Source organism: Toxotes jaculatrix, chromosome 10 (genome assembly GCF_017976425.1).
Source record: "Toxotes jaculatrix isolate fToxJac2 chromosome 10, fToxJac2.pri, whole genome shotgun sequence".
Taxonomy (NCBI): domain Eukaryota; kingdom Metazoa; phylum Chordata; class Actinopteri; family Toxotidae; genus Toxotes; species Toxotes jaculatrix.
The window spans coordinates 28,083,055-28,103,285 of NC_054403.1; the positions used below are offsets into that span (position 1 = coordinate 28,083,055).

The 20,231-nt window shown below is 47.5% G+C and overlaps 1 protein-coding gene across 2 annotated transcripts; it reads left to right on the plus strand.

Moving 5' to 3' along the window:
• Positions 1 to 646: 646 nt before the first annotated feature.
• Positions 647 to 19,795, plus strand: LOC121188249 (diacylglycerol kinase theta). Of its 2 annotated transcripts, none has more exons than XM_041047896.1 (23): positions 647 to 1,822; positions 5,068 to 5,147; positions 5,852 to 5,951; positions 6,935 to 7,020; positions 7,955 to 8,080; positions 8,466 to 8,619; positions 10,173 to 10,241; positions 10,374 to 10,474; positions 10,586 to 10,800; positions 10,921 to 11,011; positions 11,267 to 11,321; positions 11,411 to 11,472; positions 11,655 to 11,805; positions 12,162 to 12,200; positions 12,672 to 12,787; positions 13,355 to 13,506; positions 13,909 to 14,057; positions 14,167 to 14,345; positions 14,615 to 14,715; positions 14,833 to 14,979; positions 15,095 to 15,206; positions 15,619 to 15,771; positions 15,898 to 19,795. In XM_041047896.1, exons 1-23 carry the CDS (start codon positions 1,597 to 1,599, stop codon positions 15,997 to 15,999), a joined length of 2,766 nt encoding a protein of 921 aa, XP_040903830.1. In that variant the 5' UTR covers positions 647 to 1,596; the 3' UTR covers positions 16,000 to 19,795. The 2 variants fall into 2 exon arrangements, with proteins under 2 accessions (XP_040903830.1, XP_040903831.1); XM_041047897.1 differs by having other exon boundaries at positions 10,182 to 10,241.
• The last annotated feature ends 436 nt before the right edge of the window (positions 19,796 to 20,231 follow it).

Here is a 20,231-nt window from a genome sequence, read left to right on the forward strand (position 1 = left end):
TGGGAGGCGTGGGGTGGTGATGGAAGATAAAAGAAAAAAACATTTCTGTGAGTCAGAGAAATTAAGGGACATCTTCTGTATGTTCTCTGTTACAGACTCTGACATGTCCGACAAACCAACGGTACATTCTTGAGTCACTGACTGTTGCACCACAATCATGACACAATGATGAGGAGAGGAGGCAGAAGGCATCAGACTCTGAGGAGAGGAGGCGTCAGCAGGTCGGCCAGAAACCAAGGGGTTAGACGATCAGGCCAAGGTCGACAACAGGAGTCCAAAAACAGGTATACAAACAAACAAACAAACAAACAAACAAACAAACAAACAAACAAACAAACAAACAAACATACATACATACACACACTTACATACAAACAAACAAACATACATACACATACATATGTACCACACCATATGAAATAAACCAGGCAGAGGACAGAGGTGACGGAAGAACAAGAGGAAGGGAAGAAGCGAAGTGAGGAAGGAAATGTGACAGTGAAAACATGTTGGTTAGGAAATTATTGATCTGTGTTACGAGACTGAGAAGAAACACAGAGATGAAGGAGAGAGGAAGGGAAGGAGACGAGGAGACGGGATGAAGGGGAGGGAGGAGGAGTAAATCAGTGTTGGAGACTCTGACGCGGAAGAAGAAGCAGCAGCTTCGGAGAAGGAAGAAGAAACCCGAAATGAAAGCGGTGCCGCCAGCCTCCGTTCACACTTGTTGATTAACGTTTATCTCCTGCTCTGCACGGCCGACTGTTGGACGCCCCCCTCCCCCCGGTTTGTCACATGTTTCTCCCGGTGTGGAGCTGCTGCTTCAGGCTGTGATTCTTACTGAGCGCTTTGACTGAAAACAACATCACCCATCCGTTTCACAGACTCCACGCTGCCGTCTCCGCGTCCTGCTTCACCGGATCACTATTTCATCTTTTATTCACCCGGCTTCCCCGGCAGGGAACTCCGGGAATCACACCGAGCACGGCGCCCTCTCCCCCGTGCAGCGCCGCTGGGTGGCACCGCTGTCTCCGGGCGGAGGGACACTGATCTCGGCGTGGTGGACGACCTCTTCACCGTGAGAAGACGTCGAAAAGGCTCGAAAACCGAACACTGCTGCCTCCCTGGAAAACCAGGTCTGTGATTTAAGAAGGTGGATACACGGTTAATGTTTGAGGAGTTGGATATTTAGCTAGCTTATGAGGCGGGAAGCTGCTCGAAACACACCGACCGCGGCGCCCTCTCCGCCGGGCAGCACCGCTGGGTGGCACCGCTGGGTCCGGCCGGTGGGATGAATCCTCTGTGGGGGTTAGCAAAGCCACATTAGCCAGAAAACGAATCTGGTTTGGATCAACATCCTGACCCGTTAGCCTAGTCTGTGTTTCTGGACCTGCATAATTCGCTTCTAAAGCGGAGAAGCTCCACGACACACACCGAGCACGGCGACCGTTCGCCGGGCTGCGCCGCCGTGTCGGGCACGGGGGGATGTCTCGCCGCTGGGGGTGGAATATTTTCTAGAAACCCAGGCTTCTCTGCCTCAGACGTGAAGCTAGTGATACCCTGTGCGGCCACCCCCCTGTCGGTGAGTTTGTGTGGAAAGATATGGCCGACTCTGGCCGGGGCAGGCCAGCGGACCCTGACGCCGCGAACAGCCGGACAGCGAGCCCGCTGACGGTGAAGAAGAGGGCGCAGCAGTCTCCCGGGAACCGGCCCAAGTACCAGAGCCCCGCTCCGGGACACTGCTTCAAGAAAGTCACCCTGACCAAGCCCACCTTCTGCCACAGCTGCAGCGACTTCATCTGGGGGCTCATCGGCTTCCTGTGTGAAGGTAAGTCTGTGTTCACCTGACGTTAATACAGCAGCGTGTGAAATTTATGATCTGTGCCGCAGCCTTGCTCTGCAGCCAGGGGCCTCAGGCCAGGCCAGGTGTGTTTGGAGGTCAGGTGACCTTTTCTCTGTGTGGGACTGTACACGCGTAGCCCAGCTGTGGATCGGTCCCCAGCTGTGGATCGGTCCCCTGTGAGGACAGACTGGATCCCAGAGTCTGAAACTTCCAACCAGGACGCTTCCACTCCTTTCATCTGCTTTTCCTTTTCACTGAGCCTCCACTTCATCATGAATTCAACAGGCGAAGTAAAGGACAGACCCAGGGCGCGCGCACACGCACACACACGCGCGCTCACAAGTGGGATTACAGGCGCCCAGTGTGTTACTGGGCAGAGTGGTCTGTGTGTGTCTGAGGAGGTGTAAAGTGTCTGTTGCACAATCTGAGCTGCAGTCAAGTCGTGATTTACTTCCTCTGGTTGGCATGGCAACAGGAGAGAGTGGCAGGAATGCTGGGTGCAGGAAGAATGTTTATGTCTGTGTGTGTGTGTGTGACAGCGAGCAGACACATGGCCATCATCATCATCCTCACCATCCTCACCCAGCAGCAGCAGATGCGTGGAAAGCTGCAGCAGGGCGGCGTGGCGTCCTGTGGCGTCCTGTGGCGTCCTGTGGCGGCTCCATTACATAACGCCTCTCCTTTAAGCCTTCAGCTGGATCAACACAAACCTGTGATGTCATCAAACTGCTTCACTGGCCTCCACAGTCAGACACCGGCTCTTTGTCACAGAGAAGCTGAAGCTGTCAGGAAGCTACAGATCCAGGCCTCAGTGGACAGACTGGGTCCAGGATGAGTCTGGTCTCCTGAGACCGTGTGACGAGCCGCTGAGGTTCCCAGTGTTCCTGAACCAGCACAGGCCGAAGCACAGAACCCTTCCCAGCATCTTTCTGTCAGGAACGTGCCTCAGTCAGTGTTTTATCCCTCATTTTGGTGGGAGGCTCAGAACACTTCAACACCCATGAGCCTCGGGGGCGGTTGCTATGGAGAAGTGGCTGGTCAGAAGCTCGAGTCAGAGCAGTGGTGAGAACAAAACAGAACTGATCCAGAATTTTAAACAGAACGGATGAAGCTGGTTTTCACTCCTCTCAGCAGCAGCACGATTGGATGCTTCTCTCTGAGATGCACCATGGGAGTTGTAGTTAATGTCTGGTTTTATATCCACGAGCTTCTCGTAGCTTTCACTGATTGTTTTAAATCTTTGTGCTGGTGCCTGAGGCAGCAGATTCACCTCGATCCAGACTGATCAGTGACACAGGTGATGAGGCTCGGACAATCAGACAGGCTGAAAAGGAAACTGAGGGCAGACGGTCAAATGATTGATGAACTGATTATCAGAATAGCTGCAGGCGACTCTGGCTGATTAACTGATTAACTGGTTACTAATGATGAAGAAACTAATATAAAATATAAAATCTTTCTCTATAAAACTGAACTGATTAACTGAGCGGATGAAACTGATCGCTGGGACTCATCGACTCTTTGAAGAAGACAGTAAATGATCAGATGTTGAATCAGTTTCAGTGTTGGTGCTGATGCAGAGGATTTTCTCGGGTGTCAGCATCTTTATGACTCGTTAATATTTGTAAAGAGCGTTTTGGTGTGTTTTTTGTGTGTTTTCTGTGTTTTTGTGTTTTCTGTGTGTTTTTGTGTGTTTTCTGTGTTTTTGTGTTTTCTGTGTGTTTTTGTGTGTTTTTGTGTGTTTTCTGTGTTTTTGTGTTTTCTGTGTGTTTTTGTGTGTTTTCTGTGTGTTTTTGTGTGTTTTTGTGTGTTTTTGTGTGTTTTCTGTGTGTTTCTGTGTGTTTTTGTGTGTTTTCTGTGTTTTTGTGTTTTCTGTGTGTTTTTGTGTGTTTTCTGTGTGTTTCTGTGTGTTTTTGTGTGTGTTTTTGTGTGTGTTTTTGTGTGCTTTTTCTGCCTCCGGTCCCTCAGTGTGTAGCTCTGAGGTTAAAAATTGATCTTATCTTTAGGAAACTGAGACTAGCGACGTATTAAAGCCCAGACGCTGCTGGCAGGCGGTGCAGCCGTCGACCACAGAGGCTGGTGGGTTTTTCTGCAGATGAGTTCTGGCTGCAGCTAGTTATAAGATTCATTTGTTATTAACAGACAACACAGTAGTATTATTGTTTATTATTGTACATCATATGGTCACACTTAAAGTGACAGTTTGAACTACACTGTAAAGGGGCAGAAAACACTCTCTAAAACGGGTCGTTCTGTAAAGGGAGTTCTGCCAGTGAGAACTCTCAGCTCGGAGCCGAGAGCTTGCTGAGTCAGTGGTGTTGAGTAACCGACGGATTAATGGTGTGTTGGAGCTCCTGGGCAGGAAAAACCTGCCTGAGCTCCTCTGTCCGGAGGTTTTAGGCGACGGAGCTGAACTGAAACAAACACGAGTGAGTGACTGTTGCTGTTGATCGGCTCAGAGTGTGAAACTGCCCAGAGCGAACATGTGAGGTTTACCACAGTGTGACAAAACAGGCACAAAGAAACACCACAGACTAAATGTCAGTTCAGCGGAACAGAGGCAGAGCGGTCAGCGTGAGCATGCGTCTGCAGCCTCCTTTAACATGCTGCTTCTGTCACTTTAGTAAATATACATTCAGATTGTTCAGTTACAGGACGTCACAGCTCAGTGATGCTTTGCTTTTGTTTTCCTTCTTTTGTCTGGACGAGATAAAACACTCAGAAAACTAACAGCAAAGAGAAAAGATGAAAGCTGTCTCTGTGTGAGTCTTCCCCCTCGATCAGAAACCTCTGATCACTGATCACAAATCAGTGATCAATAACCTGTTTCAGAGGGTTGCTGACTGAACACTGTGCTGCTGTTTATTGTGTTAGCTGTTATCAGGCGGTGGTAGGTGCACAGTTCCCTGCTCATACGCAGCTCGTGCTGTGGGACAAACCAGCCTCTGTTAAAACGTCCTGCTCTTTTGTCGCAGCTGTAAAAAGTTTCAGATTCACAGGTTGTGACATTTTCTCACATCTGTATCTGGATTCTCAGCCTCTTCATTTTCTCTGTGTTATCCTCTTTTTTCTGTTCTCCACGACCTGATCTGACTTCAGCTCCTGTGTATTAGCCTGATGGCAGATGAAGGTCAGTGCCGCGGTGGATGTGCAGGGGATTGAACCTCCACCCTGACGGTGTCAGTGCCTTGCTCAGTGGTCTCTGACTGTCCTCTCTGTCTCCTCCTCAGTGTGTAACTTCATGTGTCATGAGAAATGCCTGAAGACGCTGCAGTCGGTTTGCTCCTGCATGACTCCATCTGCGGTGCGGGTGAGTACCGACCAGCTGCCGCCTCCTGAAACTCTACACACACCCCGACATGGTGTTTATTGATCGGCTCAGCGCCGATCACTCAGCCCGACTAACCGCTGCACCGATCGATGAACCGACAGTGAACAGGAGGACGGGTGTTTTCCCCTCACCTGTTCTCTGTGATCGGTTCCACCCTGAAGAACAGGGCTGTGATTAATACACCAATAACATCCTGATCCTCCGCCGAGCCACAGACTGGACTCTGAGCTCAGGGTTTGGAAATGATGAGAAATGAAAGAGCAGCTCCACCCTTTCATCCTCATCGTGACCCTCACCCTGTCATCCTACACAAAACACAAACGCCTGGATTAATGTTTTCAGTGAGGGAGCGATGCACGTTCACGGCAGCAGGACAGCGTGCGACTGGAAACCCTCAGCAACTTTTGTTGAGCAGGAGGCTGTGTCCACCCCTGTCCACCCCGTCCACCCCTGTCTACCCCTGTCCACACCTGTCCACCTGTGTCCACACCTGTCCACCCGTCTACCCCTGTCCACACCTGTCCACCTGTGTCCACCCCTGTCCACCCCTGTCCACACCTGTGTCCACCCCTGTCCACCCCTGTGCACCCCTGTCCACCTGTGTCCTCCTGTTTTGACGTGGGATGATTTTCAGCTGCATCAACGTGCCGTGTGTTCATGTGTGTTTACGCTGCCCCCTGCAGGTGCCGGTGGCTCACTGCTTCGGTCCGGCAGGTCAGAAGAAACGTTTCTGCTGCGTCTGCAGGAAACAAACGGAGGGAAGCACGGCGCTGCGCTGTGAAGGTCAGACCAGTGCCATCGTCACTTAGACCAGTTTAACCAGCAGCTCATGAAGTTTGTTTACACGTGAACGGTTCAAACCGTTCTCTGCGGGCTCACTTTTCAGATTAAAAGCCTGATGTGGCAGATCTTTTTATTTCTGTATGGAAGTTTTGTCTCTTCTTTATCGAAGTGTTCAGATGCTTCCTGCTGGTTCCTTTAAATATCCATTCATTTGCATTTACTGCCCAGTGATTTGCACAGCGTGGGGATGGGAACAGGCTCAGCGACTGTGCTGAGTTTATGTGGAGGTCGCTCGTCCTCAGTCCTGCAGCGCCGCAGAGATAATTCACAGGAAACAGAGGAATGACTGTGTGAGGTGTGAAGATAACAGAGTCAGAGCTGGACAACAGGACAGGACGCAGAGACCAGCAGGGTGGAGGGGGGGACAGCAGGGTGGAGGGGGGGACAGGGTTTGATAAACACCCCCCAGAAATGAGTCTTTACTCAAATTACTCATCGGTTTGGAAGTAAAACTTTATTTGTACAGCACTGTAACAGGATTACAAACTGCTTCAGACAGACAGACAGAACAGACAGACAGACAGAACAGACAGACAGGTTTCAGCTGGACCTCAGACTGAGTTTAACATGAACACACACACACTGATGTTAGAGCAGCTGTCAAACCTTCACTGTCTGACCTGTGAACGAACCTGTGACCTTTGACCTCTCATTCCTGACATGAGCTGTGACTCAGATTACATGTCACTAACGTGTGTGTGTGTGTGTGTGTGTGTGCGTGTGTGTGTGTGTGTGTGTGTGCGTGCGTGCGTGCGTGCGTGTGTGTGTGTGTGTGTGTGCGTGCGTGCGTGCGTGCGTGCGTGCGTGCGTGCGTGCGTGCGTGCGTGTGTGCGTGCGTGTGTGTGTGTGTGTGTGTGTGCATGTGTGTGTGTGTGTGTGTGTGTGCGTGTGTGTGTATGTGTGTATGTGTGTGTGTGTTTCAGTGTGTGAGCTGCATGTCCACGCTGACTGTGCTGCCTTCAGCTGCGCTGACTGTCGCAGTTGTCACCTGGACGGGAATCTGGAGCAGGTGAGTCTCGCCTCAGTGAACTGAACACACACATCATTATCTTTGAAGTCAGAGCTGCTGTTGTTGACGGGCTGGAAACAAACAACTCACTCTGTCAACACAATAACATCTGTAACAGGTGTGTGTGTGGTGGACTAATCACATCACAGTCTCACAGTTCACAGCTCTATCGTTCACATTATAAGAAGTCAGCACAGACACATACATATATTTATGTAAAACTTATCACCTGGCTCAGGTGTGAGTGGTTCACCTCGTTAAACACCTGCTGGCTCCTCCTCCAGGTGCTGACGAGCTGCCTCAGCTGTGTTCAGTGCAGCTGTGTGTGTGTGTCTGACTGATCACCTGACACCTGCCTCCATCACACACTCTTTAATCAAAGACCTCCAGTGAACAGTAAATGAAGAGTTGCTGTCAGCTCAGTGTGTGTGTGTGTGTGTGTGTGTGTGTGTGTGAGTGTGTGTGTGTGTGTGTGTGTGTGTGTGTGTGTGTGTTGCTCTGGGCTCATTGATCGGTTACAGTCGTTGATTAAAATCAATCCTGTGGATCTGTTGGCTTCTATAGAGCTGATGATGGGAGTCAGTTCATCGTGAGCGGCAGGAAGTGGAGGGACTGGGTCAGACTGGTTCTCTCTCTCCACAGGCAGAAGTCATCAATATCCAATCAATACGTTCAGTTTTTGAACTCTGTCTGTCTGAGGCTCTCAGCTCTGAGCCCATTGGTTCCCAGTAAAAACTTTTAAAAACACCCGACAGACGCGTCACTCTCAAACAGGAAACAGCGACTCTGTCAGGGACTATTTTCAGCAGCGGATTAATCCACATGTGGCGCTGCAGTGAGTGTTTGAGGCAGCAGGACAGTGTGTGTGTGTGTGTGTGTTCTGTCGTACAGAACGGAGCCACTCGCTCACAGGATCTACTTTCTGTTGCTGCAGGATACGTTTCACCACCACTGGAGGGAGGGAAACCTCGCGTCAGCAGCGAGGTGTGAGGTGTGTCGGCGTTCCTGCGGTTCGTCCGACGTCCTGGCGGGGATGAGGTGCGAGTGGTGCGGCATCACGGTGAGAACCAGTCACAGCACGTGTCAATAATGACACAATCATTCCAGCCGCGCTGTCCGTCCCTGCTGACGTCACCTGACACTGAAGGCAGGACACAGGGCGTCAAACAGGTGGACTCGTCCTCTTTGTGCTCCTCCCTCGTTGACTTGATGTAGTGACGTCCACAGAACGTCCTGTGTGTCCAAAGAGAAACGATCTGACACGTTCCCACAGTCAGCTGTGACGCGCTGTTGGTCCTCACGCTGAGCTGATGAGTCTGAGGTTCGTTCCTGGGTTATGGACGGACAGGACGGACACGCTCACGCTTTTTAATCCGTGAGAAGATTTCTCTCACTCACTGATCGTGTGTGTGTGTGTCTGTGTGTGCGCTGTTTGACATTTGCAGAGCCATGCGGCGTGTTACCTCAGCGTGCCAGCAGAGTGCACTCTGGGACGTCTGCGCTGCATGCTGCTGCATCCGGCCTGCGTCCGCCTCGACTCCAGAAACTTCAGCAAGATGCACTGTTACCGTATCACAGAGAGCTGCAGCCACGACCTGGGTACACACACACACACACACACACACAGAAACACACACAGAAACACACACACACAGAAACACACACAGAAACACACAGAAACACACACAGAAACACACGCACAAACACACAGAAACACACAGAAACACACACACACACACACAGAAACAGACACAGAAACAGACAGACACACGCACACACATACACAAAGACGAAACACACACACACACAGAAACACACACACACAGAAACAAAGACCACACACACGCACAAACACACACTCTCCAGACCACATCCTCTGATGCTGCTGACACTCAGTGGGTGTGAACCCTCGGCTGGTTTCCTGAAAGCGTCTCTGCTGCTCTGAGCTGAAGCTGAGCTTCTTCAGATGAACGATGATGATGATGTTACTGATGAAGAGTTTCTGAGCTCCGAGGCGGCGCGCGGCTGAAACATCAGGGTCACTTCCTGATCCTGATCCTGATCCTGAGAGATTTGTGTCAGTCCAGTTTTTGAAACGTAGTTTTTCATGCTGCTGCAGAGCTGAAGTGAAAACACCATGATACAGACACAGACATTACACAGAACCACTGAGACCTGCTTCTATTCATTTATCATTTAAGTGAATCCACCTCTGATCAGCTCTGTGACCTCTGACTGACGGTTCCCCTCCATGTTCCCCTCCATGTTCTCCTCCATGTTCCCCTCCATGTTCTCCTCCATGTTCCCCTCCATGTTCCCCTCCATGTTCTCCTCCATGTTCCCCTCCATGTTCTCCTCCATGTTCCCCTCCATGTTCCCCTCCATGTTCTCCTTCATGTTCCCCTCCATGTTCTCCTCCATGTTCCCCTCCATGTTCCCCTCCATGTTCTCCTTCATGTTCCCCTCCATGTTCTCCTCCATGTTCCCCTCCATGTTCTCCTTCATGTTCCCCTCCATGTTCTCCTCCATGTTCTCCTCCATGTTCCCCTCCATGTTCCCCTCCATGTTCTCCTTCATGTTCCCCTCCATGTTCTCCTCCATGTTCTCCTCCATGTTCTCCTCCATGTTCTCCTCCATGTTCACCTCCATGTTCTCCTCCATGTTCCCCTCCATGTTCTCCTCCATGTTCCCCTCCATGTTCTCCTCCATGTTCCCCTCCATGTTCTCCTCCATGTTCCCCTCCATGTTCCCCTCCATGTTCCCCTCCATGTTCTCCTCCATGTTCCCCTCCATGTTCTCCTCCATGTTCCCCTCCATGTTCCCCTCCATGTTCCCCTCCATGTTCTCCTCCATGTTCCCCTCCATGTTCTTCTCCATGTTCCCCTCCATGTTCTCCTTCATGTTCCCCTCCATGTTCTCCTCCATGTTCTCCTCCATGTTCTCCTTCATGTTCTCCTCCATGTTCTCCTCCATGTTCTCCTCCATGTTCTCCTCCATGTTCCCCTCCATGTTCCCCTCCATGTTCTCCTCCATGTTCCCCTCCATGTTCTTCTCCATGTTCCCCTCCATGTTCTCCTTCATGTTCCCCTCCATGTTCTCCTCCATGTTCTCCTCCATGTTCTCCTCCATGTTCCCCTCCATGTTTCCATTAGATAACTCAGATGATGTGGATCCGTCGGCCGTGGTGTCTAAGGACGGTCAGCCAGCTGCTCCAGAGTCAGGTCAGTTCATTTATTACAAACTAAACTTTAACTTTCAAAGCTCTGATTTACACTCCGAGCTCCTGAGATCAGGCTGAACGTCTCTGTCTGAGAGGACGAAAAATTTGTGTGTGTGTGTGTTCTGACTCACAGGTAAACAGTTTCTCAAGGTGTTTGATGGTGATGACGCAGTGAAACGGAACAACTTCCGACTGGTGTCCATTTTTCGGGCCACGAGGAACGAAGACGTGGTGGTGAGAGCCGGCGTCCTTCTCTGAAACACAGAGTGTTTCTGTGGTCATTTCTGTGCTCCATCCCAGAATAAATCCTCGGTCTAATGCTGCAGTACCTGTGTCGTCCTGCAGGAGGCGGCACTGAGGGCCTTCTACCTCCCCGATGAACCTCAGGACTACGAGCTGCACGAGATCGGCGGTCTGCAGCGTCTCCACAGCGACGACATCCTGAACCGTAACAGCGGTCCGGACAACAGGAGCTCTCTGAAAGACGGAGGTGACGCCTGGCTGCTGAGGGCCAAACCCAGAGACTCTGAGGACATCAAGGTGTACGCCACCTGGCCCAGGTGAGGGATGCTGGGAAATGTGACGCTGCTGTGACACTGCAGAGAATAATCCCTTCATTTTGTTAACTGCACCGTGTTACTCCCGTTTGTTAATATTCTCACCTGACTGTGAGCTTTCAGGTCGGGCGCAGATTTTGTCTCCGTCTCCGTCTCCAAGGACAGCACGGCAGCTTCAGTGCTCCCTGAGGTCCTTGCTCAGCTGGACAGACAGGTAAAAACCAGGTCCCGCAGCCTGGAAAAACCTGGAAATGTTGTGTGATTGTGTGAATTTACTTTTTGTAAAATGTCCTGACCTGACACACGTGGACATGAAGACACACAGTCGTCCTTTTCACAGCAGGAAAATGACGAGTGAATAAAATGAACAAACTTGGAAACAGAGCTGTCAGTCCAGTACAGGTAAAGGTGAGATGTGAGAATCACACACTGACTGAGACGTGCTGCTGATGTCTCCTCATCGTTTCAGGGGGAGGACGTGTCCGGCTTCAGCCTGCTGGAGGTCTGCATGAGCAGCAAGCAAGGTGAGGAGAAATATCCTGCGACGCACTGAAACACCGGCGTGGTCCTTTACATCCCCTGTCCTAATGACCTTCTCGTTTCTGTCCCTCAGTGCAGAGACAGACACTGACGCCTCAGGAGAAGATTCTGGACAAACTGCAGGAGATCAGGAAGGTGAGAGGAGAGGTCGAGTTCTGTCCACATACTTTTGGCCACACGGAGAGAGGGAAAGGTTTTACAGATCAGAGCTTTGAGGGAAACGTTTCCCGCCTGAATAAATGAACGATCAGCATGTTTCTGTTGTGCTGAGAGTCTGATGAAGCTCCTCAGGTTAACTCAGCCCTCGTGTCTCCTAGTTGTCTCTGCGTCAGATGAACCAGACTCGGTTCTACGTCGTGGAGAACGGGAACCGAACGGTGCGGGTCGGCCTGCTGATTGGGGGGCTGCCCCCCCTCCTGACCAAAGAGGAGTACGTCCAGCTGATCCAGGAACACCTGACCATCAAGAGTGAGTCTGAGTTCTGCTCTGAATTTCTCCAAAATACCGTGGGCTCGTTCAGCAGCTCAGCGCTTCCTCGTTCAAACGTAAGCACAGCAGAGTCGAACACGCTGATCAGGTTTATGTCCCAGCCTGTCTGATCTGGACTCTGCTGGTCTACGTCTCAGTCATGTCACTGCAGGTCCAGGTCTCAGCAGTTCACCTGCTGGGTAACATGCCATCACAGCTCGTTTGTTTGTTCATGTGTGAAAGTACACAGGGTGAAACCTTCATCCACTGCTTCACTTCCTGTCTCCTTCTTATCGAGGTCAGTTCCCAGCAGGACGTCCTCTCTAACCCCCCCACCTCTCTCTTTATCTCTACAGGCCACCTGGTCACCATCAGCCACTTCTATCCCAGTCAAGGTAAGACGGTTGTCATGGAAACTGTGCTTAACCAGACCTCTGCTTTATGCCTGATGGTTTATGGTTGAGATGAATGGATGAGGTGCTTTATTAAACCTAACCACAAAACTACACAACACAAAAACACAAAGCTAAATTTAACTCTTGCTGAACAGTCGTACGAGGGAAACGTATAAATGTGTCTGACACTGGAATCAAACACCGTCCACAGACACTGGTTTTATTACACCTGCCGAACGCAGAAATGAGCATATACACACACCTGCACAGTCTGGGAGGAAAACACTCGTTTCTTTAATTCGATTCTAAATTCAGTTCATGGAGAGCTCAGACAGATCCAGTGAGTCTGGAGGTGACGTCTCTGTCACGTCATCGCCAGCGTCATCGCCAGCTGTAAAACACACACGGGTGATATATGTAGAATGATCACATCAGTCGGATGTTTATCAACCTGTGCGTGTGTGTGTTCAGGTGCAGTGGTGTTGCAGATCTCGTGTTTCTCCGAAGCAGAGAGGATCTACATGTTGGCTAAAGACACGTCTGTCAACAGCAAGACGCTCACCTCCCTCGTCGTCCCAGAGATCATGGTAACGACCATTAAACAAAACCAACGCTGTCTTCCTGTCTCTGTCCACAGACTGATTCTGAACTGGTCATGAATCTGTTTACACTGGAAAACCGGATTTAGTTGATTTGAATCAGGTTGTGTGCAGACTAAAACCACTTTGTTGTAGTGAATCCTGGACGCCACTGTGCCAGAGAGGAAACAAGCCTCTCACAGCAGAAACATAATTCACTCACGGTGGTGAGACAGCTCCAGAAATAACTTGGAAAACAAAGCAGAAGCAGTAAATCTTCAAGAGGACAACTTAGATTTGTGTTTGTGAACTTGAAGGAGTGGTGGAGTTTGAAAGTTGCAGTCTGAACTGAGACAGCATGAAGCTGGTGTTTAGTTTTTTATTTTTGTGTCCTGTCAAACATCTGGCTCGTCCCACGTGGGAACACAAGACACCACTGTTTAACAGAGCACACATGTTCTGCTAAAAGACGAAACACAGTGACGAACACAGTACGTCTGTATTCTTTCAAATGAGCTGCTCCCAGTTTAACCAGTCACAGCACTGACTCTGATCCTGGTCGTTCTTATTTCTCAGCACAACAATTTGGCGGAAGGTGTGTGTCCCCTGCTGGTGTTTGTCAACCCGAAGAGTGGAGGTCTGAAAGGCCGTGAGCTCCTCTACAGCTTCCGGAAACTTCTGAACCCGCACCAGGTCTTTGACATTTCCAACGGGGGACCGCTGGCTGGGTGAGAGCGGGTCTGAGACACTGGTTCTGTGGTCCACTGTGGGATCAGAGGAGGGAAAATGACTGTCACGTTCGTTTATTTGTCACGCTGAATGAAAATGAAGCTGCGGCAGTGTTTGTGTTTTCATGTCTTGGCTTTGTTTTTTAAATCAGGTGTTTGTCTCACTGCTGCTGATGGTTTCCCAAAGGAATCAATCAATACTTCATTTGACTCGATGTTTGATTTCCCAGCAGATTTCAGTGACCACATCAGTGTGTTTACATGCAGACAAGAAACACGCTACACAGGAAATCAGACACGTCACAGATTGGAGTACTGCAGAAAGTGTCCTGTTGTGTGTTCACACTGTGGCTGTGAATCACATGTTTCTGATGCTCCTGTTCCCTGCTCTCTCTGGTCCAGACTCCACACCTTCAGGGAGGTTCCAAGGTTTCGGGTGCTGGTCTGTGGGGGCGATGGGACAGTGGGCTGGGTGCTGGGAGTCCTGGAGGCGGTCCGACACAAACTGGTGTGTCGAGAGCCGCCCATCGGCATCGTACCTCTGGGAACAGGTCAGACCGACACTTCTTGAATTTGAATGAATGAAAACTTCATGTTTTAGTTTGAGGTTCTGCAGAAGCTCCAGAGGTGAGAGCTTTAAGGTCCATCCTGTCTCATCAGGTAATGACTTGGCTCGTATCCTGCGCTGGGGGCCGGGTTACAGCGGCGAGGATCCCTGTCACATCCTGGCCTCTGTGGACGAAGCAGACGAGGTCCTGATGGACCGGTGGACCATCCTGCTGGATGCCCAGGAAATGTCTGAGGACGGCAAGGACAACGGCTTCCTGGAGCCGCCCAAGGTCTGGTCCACGTTCTGCAGGACAAAGTTATTATACAGCTTGTTGGGTTTTTGGAAATCAGTCAGGACTGTGGTCTGAAAAGGTGGAGTCTCAGGTGGAGTCAGGCTCTTGGTCTTGGTGACCCTCTGGTTTATTGCTGGGATGTGCAGATAATGAACTTACTACTCCATTAGCATCAGACTGTGCAGGAGTGTAAATAAAAGGTGGTGGACTCACTGTAACTGCAAATATGAGGAAACTATTCTGTAAACTTTGTTTGTCTCCCTCAGATTGTACAGATGAACAACTACTTTGGCCTGGGCATCGACGCAGAGCTCAGCCTCGACTTCCACCTGGCCCGAGAGGGCGAACCAGATAAGTTCACCAGCAGGTACTGTCCTGTAGTCCACCGCGGTTCACAAAGTTTGCTCAGACACAGCTGAAACATGTTCCTGCAGGTAAAGGCCAAATTTCCCATCATGCTCTTTGCTTCCTGCCCCACCTACAGGTTCCATAATAAAGGAGTGTATGTGAAGGTCGGTCTGCAGAAGATCAGTTACACCAGGAGCCTCCACAAAGAGCTGCAGCTTCAGGTGGACACTCAGAACGTTCCATTACCCAACATAGAGGGACTGATCTTCCTCAATATACCCAGGTAACACACACACACACACGTCAGACACGCATATCAGAGACACACACAGGTCTCATGGTAAGAGAAATGTCTTTGTGACCTTATGTTCATCTTTGTGGTGTGTGTGTGTGTATAGCTGGGGTTCAGGTGCTGATCTCTGGGGGTCAGAGGTCGACAGTCGCTATGGGAAACCGAGCATCGATGATGGTTTGCTGGAGGTGGTTGGGGTCACTGGGGTCGTCCACATGGTGAGACAAGTCCCAGTTTTTATTTACTCTTGCTGTTTTTTTATTTATTTGTCTGGACATTGGAAAAACAGTTTATTATAAAACTACAGGATACCTTCACAGTGACACTCACACACACACATACACAAACACACTTTTACCCACTTACACTCACAAACATGAATCCAGAGGAAACAAGAGCTTGTGCAGGAGAGAGAGGAAACGAAAAGACCCGTCCTTACAACTCAAGGCAAAATAAACACAATGATATTGGACAAAAATAATAAGAGATGACAAAATAAATAAATAAATATGTGTCCACACTCCTAAGAACTTTAACATTAACTTTATCAGCTGCCTGATGATCGATATCTGTAGGCAGCAGATACTGATCCATCTTAAAGTCCACTGACTTTCACATGTGTGTGTGCAGGGCCAGGTGCAGAGCGGCCTCCGATCTGGGATTCGTATTGCTCAAGGGAACTACATCAGGCTGACAGTAAGTAAACCCATACCTGTCCAGGTGGACGGAGAACCGTGGGTCCAGCCACCGGGACACATCATCATCTCTGCTGCTGGACCAAAGGTATGCCCCAACTGTCTTTGTTCCTTTCATCCATTTTCTACTCTATTCACCTTTTTCTTTTTTATGCCATCCCTCCGTGTGTACACCTGCAGTTAATGTGGTATATGCTGTGTTCCTCTGCTGTAGGTCCGGATGCTGAGGAAGTCCAAACAGAAGCAGAAGAAGTCATCGGCTGGCGTGAAGGACGGACGTTCAGAGAGTCCTTCTGCTAGAGACGGAGGACACTGACCGACCCACCTGAACATCACTGTCCTGCCATTTATCTGCTTCCTGCTGCACCTGAGAAGCCATTTTGGTGGGATCAGCCAGCCGTGATTACACTCACGCAGCTTTGTAGCCACGGCGACGGGCCGCAGATCGACCTGGATCGCTTCACGTTTGGCCTAGTTGAGGTCACATTTCCTTCTTGCTGATTAAGTACTTACCAGTTACAGAGTTCACAATAACCATGGTTAATATTTAGCACCTAAAATTTGCCTTTTTACTTAAAATACAAGATAGTAAGTATCTAATACATTCGTAATAGAATGACATTAATCTGCAATGAATGAGAAAGAGCTGATATTGAATTCTGACAATTTCCCAGTATGGATAAGCTTCAGAGTTGAGCAGAAACAAATCTTGAGAAGTATTTAACAGAATGTGACTGTTTTTGTACAGTGAGTATCAGTAGACTCAGTGTCAGTTCATATATTGTAAAAACCTAAGTTGTGAAACATAATGTGCAGCTATAGAGTGATCGTGACCTTCATATTGGTCATTTTGACGGAAAATATGAAGAAACCGAATACTGGAGCACTCCGCAAGAGGCTTGACAGGCAGTTCTTTAGCAGCTGCAACCACGTTATGTTTGCTCTCCTTCTTCTTTACTGACGGTTTTCTGAATGTCAGTGGAAAATGTTGATGCCGCGGTGAAGCTCTCCAGAGCTAATGAGCGCGCAACGTCAAACAGGAAATCCCTGATTCTCTGAAGCCGCAGTGACCACTGTGCAGCTTCAGTGTGCAACTGGAAATTTCACACAAGTCAAGGGATTGATTGAAAAATAAAATTTAATGAGTCTGATAAATTGCACAGAGCGTTACATGGAGATAAACTGTAAAGCCTGAAGCACAGTTCGTATTTTAACAGAGAGGAAGCTTATTCTTAATACTTGTTGCTACTTTGACAACAATACCGACTGTAATTACTGTATATATAAGTCCTGCTGTCAAAGTGGTGTCACCAAATTTGTGTCATCTCAAGTTGATAAGATCTACATAGCTCTTGCTTGTGACTTGGACAGACGGACAAAAAAATTCTGGCAGCTATAGCAAACGTGTCAGCTATTACGTCTATCGTTTCAAGTACTTGGATCATTCTGCAATTAAGTTTTTTGATAACGCACCCTGCTAAAAAGTCAGAAAAACTAAAGTGTAAAAGAAAAGATGCTGTAGTAAACTGCAGTATATAGTTTAAAATAAAATTGGTTATGGCTGAGCAATCATATCAAAAGTTCAACAAATGATTAAGATTTTACAGAGTGGTGACAAAGATGCGTGCTTAAGCAGAAAATTGTTCAGCATTAGCAAAAACAAGCTAGTTAAATTCTTTATCAGTTAAATGTTACGTTATTTTCTAGACCACTTTAGTCAAATTTGTATTATTAGCTTCTAGAAGACGGAGAAACAAAATGAGAATAAATTGTAGTGATGTGTTACTTATGGTGTTGTTGTAAAAGTAGAGGATGCCGCTAGAGTTAAAATCTTTTTAGTCTTCCTGTTACTACGATAGAAACTGTGTTGCAGCTTTTCACAGCGTTTTCAGCTAATGCTAAAGTACACGCCTGACATTTTTCTTCTTTGTCTTCCCTGATAGCAGTTAGTTCTGTTGTTAAATTGTAAGAGCATTTTACAGATAAAGTGTATGAGGATGGATCTGAAGGTTGGTGGTGTCCAGTCCAGTGAGCAGCAAACCCAAAATGTATAGAAGACAAATCTCCAGTATCTCTAAAAAAAAAAAATAAAAAAAAAGCTAGAAATTGTTAAAAGGAGATTTGTGCCATCGGTGGCACCCAAAAGTAGCAAGAGAACTAGCTAGTCATGTGTTTAACTACGTTTCCACCTCTGTAGGTTTTTACAAACAGGCTGCCAAAATAAAAACTTAAATTAGAAAGTCAATGGAGGAAAAGACTTCTTAAACTGTGGGAACAATATGTTCCACTGTGACTGAGGCACTGCTCGTATCTGGTGCTACAGTTAGCACCAAATTATCGTTTTGGTAAAATAGTGTAAGATAAGATAAGATAGAAAATAGTGTAGTAACTAGGTCCAACTAGCTAGTTTTCTAGGTAGTGTCTGGTGCTAGCTGCATTACCAGGATGGTGAACTAGTTGCCGCACTAGCTTACCAAAACAAAATTAAAACAAAAGTTGAATAATTTTTAGGGGGAAAAATAAATCAAGGGTATAAATTTACTAAACTAAGCTAAACTACACTAGCATTACTGACCTGGGGAGATAGTTAGCTGGTTTACTAGCAAACTAGATGAAACTAACTAGACTAAATGAATCCATGTATTTTTTTAGGGGAAAGAGAACATAAATTGAGGCTGTACATTTACTGAAATGGGAGAACAAACATGACACAGCAATTTCAAAATTCCAGCTAGAAAACTAACTAAAACTAGCAACATTGCTAGCATAACAACCAACTTTGCTAGCTGACAAACTAGGTTGGTAAAACTAAACTCAGTAAATTGGTAATAAATAAAAGTAAATGAAGGGTAAATGCAGCTAGCTGAACAGTCAGCTTGCCAAAACAAATTAATTTGAGAAACAAATGAAATAAATCCGGGTTATGAATAACTAAATTCCAAAACTTCCTAAATTTAATTACTTATTTGAAGGCTTGATTTTTAATGTGAGGGAAAAATACTAAACCTAAGGAGCAATTTATCCAAAAACATAACACAAAGATATTTTAGCCCTCTATAAAATGTACAATCTAAAAAACCCCAAAACCTTAATATATGATCATTTTGATGTGTTAAGTCTTGTACTTATTAGCGTTGTGTCTGGTGGCAATGCAAATTCATAGATTTGACTAAATTTGAACTTGAGACAAAATACTTGCATAAAACTGTATCAAAGGATCACAAATGAAAAGATCTGGCACAGAAATGGCACAGATTTGGTGCAGCTTATTACTGTCGTATTAGTTTGATCAGGCCAAGACAACACAGACAGACCAAACGTTCCACTGCACTTTTGACGTTTGATGTGTGATTTCTCACATTTAAAACCCTAAAAGCTTCAGCTGCCGGTTTATGCTCAGACGGCCTCTGACAGAAGGACTGAGGACGATTTTATGACAGAGGCACTTCGTCCACATTCCCAGAGATGCAGGGTGTAAAACACAGTTTTTAAACGATGGTTAAAGCAGGGATCTCATGCTGAAGGTCCCAGCCCTTGATGTAGCCACAACAGTATTTGATCACTGTGCTTTGGTTGTAATATTTGGATTTTAAAAAAAAATCCAAGATCTGCATTGACTGATTTATTTTGATGTTTTTGGTGCTAGACGATAACACTTTGTTCTGTGCTTGACTTGAGATTCGTGGATCATGTTCAAAGCCTCAAACCAGAGTTCAGTGGGATGTTGTGGGAGGACTAATGCAGGTTTTCTGAATGCATCTGATGCAGGTGGATTCATGTGCTGAACATGATGGACAGGAGGGTTTCTGGCTTTGGATAAACAGAGGTCTGAGATCAGTTGCTGGTAAATCGGTGGCATTAATTGCTCATTTTAATGGACTGTTGAGTAAACTGCTGAGCTTCATCCGCAGTCACAGTAGCTGAGTATTTTTAAGATGTACAGATATGAGATACTGTCATAGTGTTTTATTTCATGCATGAAGTACTGTAGTTCTGCCTCCATGTAGAGCTGAGTGTCGTTCTTCATTCACGCTGGTGATTCAGTACGTTGCTGTTACACAACCAGAACTGCTGGTTTTACATGTTTTAAAACATTAACTGCATTCGCTTCACGTTCCTGCTGATCATTTTCCAAATCACCCGTCAGTTTTTAGGTTCATTTCCTGCAGCCGAACATTCCAGTTCATTTCTATTAAAATCAGCTTTCACAGACTTAATGCAGAGAGACAATCCCTCACAGTCAGTGTTCTGTCTAAAAACATCTAAAAACTTATACTTGTCTATTTATATTTATGCAGCAGCAGCAGCGTGTGTGCACATCCCAGTGATTTCACGTTGCAGGGGATCTGCAGGTCTTGAAAAATTTTGAAAAGCATTTACTTCGGTTTCCTCAAAAACAAAAAGGCATGCAGAGGTATTTAAAAGTCTTACAATTATTTTACATGTTGTTTTCTGGCCTGGTGCAGGCAGTAATGTTTTTAATGATGAATTAAAAACTGAACACTGCGCCATGAAGTCGATACAAAGCCCAGAACATTTTTTTTTCCT

What these genes read in the sequence shown, in the direction of transcription:
- LOC121188249 (XM_041047896.1), top strand. Translation starts at nt 1,597, where the DNA reads ATGGCCGACTCTGGCCGGGGCAGGCCAGCGGACCCTGACGCCGCGAAC. An exon ending in AACTGCAGGAGATCAGGAAG is followed by an intron (nt 11,473 to 11,654) that starts GTGAGAGGAGAG and finishes CGTGTCTCCTAG; the next exon opens with TTGTCTCTGCGTCAGATGAA. An exon ending in GCTTCCTGGAGCCGCCCAAG is followed by an intron (nt 14,346 to 14,614) that starts GTCTGGTCCACG and finishes TGTCTCCCTCAG; the next exon opens with ATTGTACAGATGAACAACTA.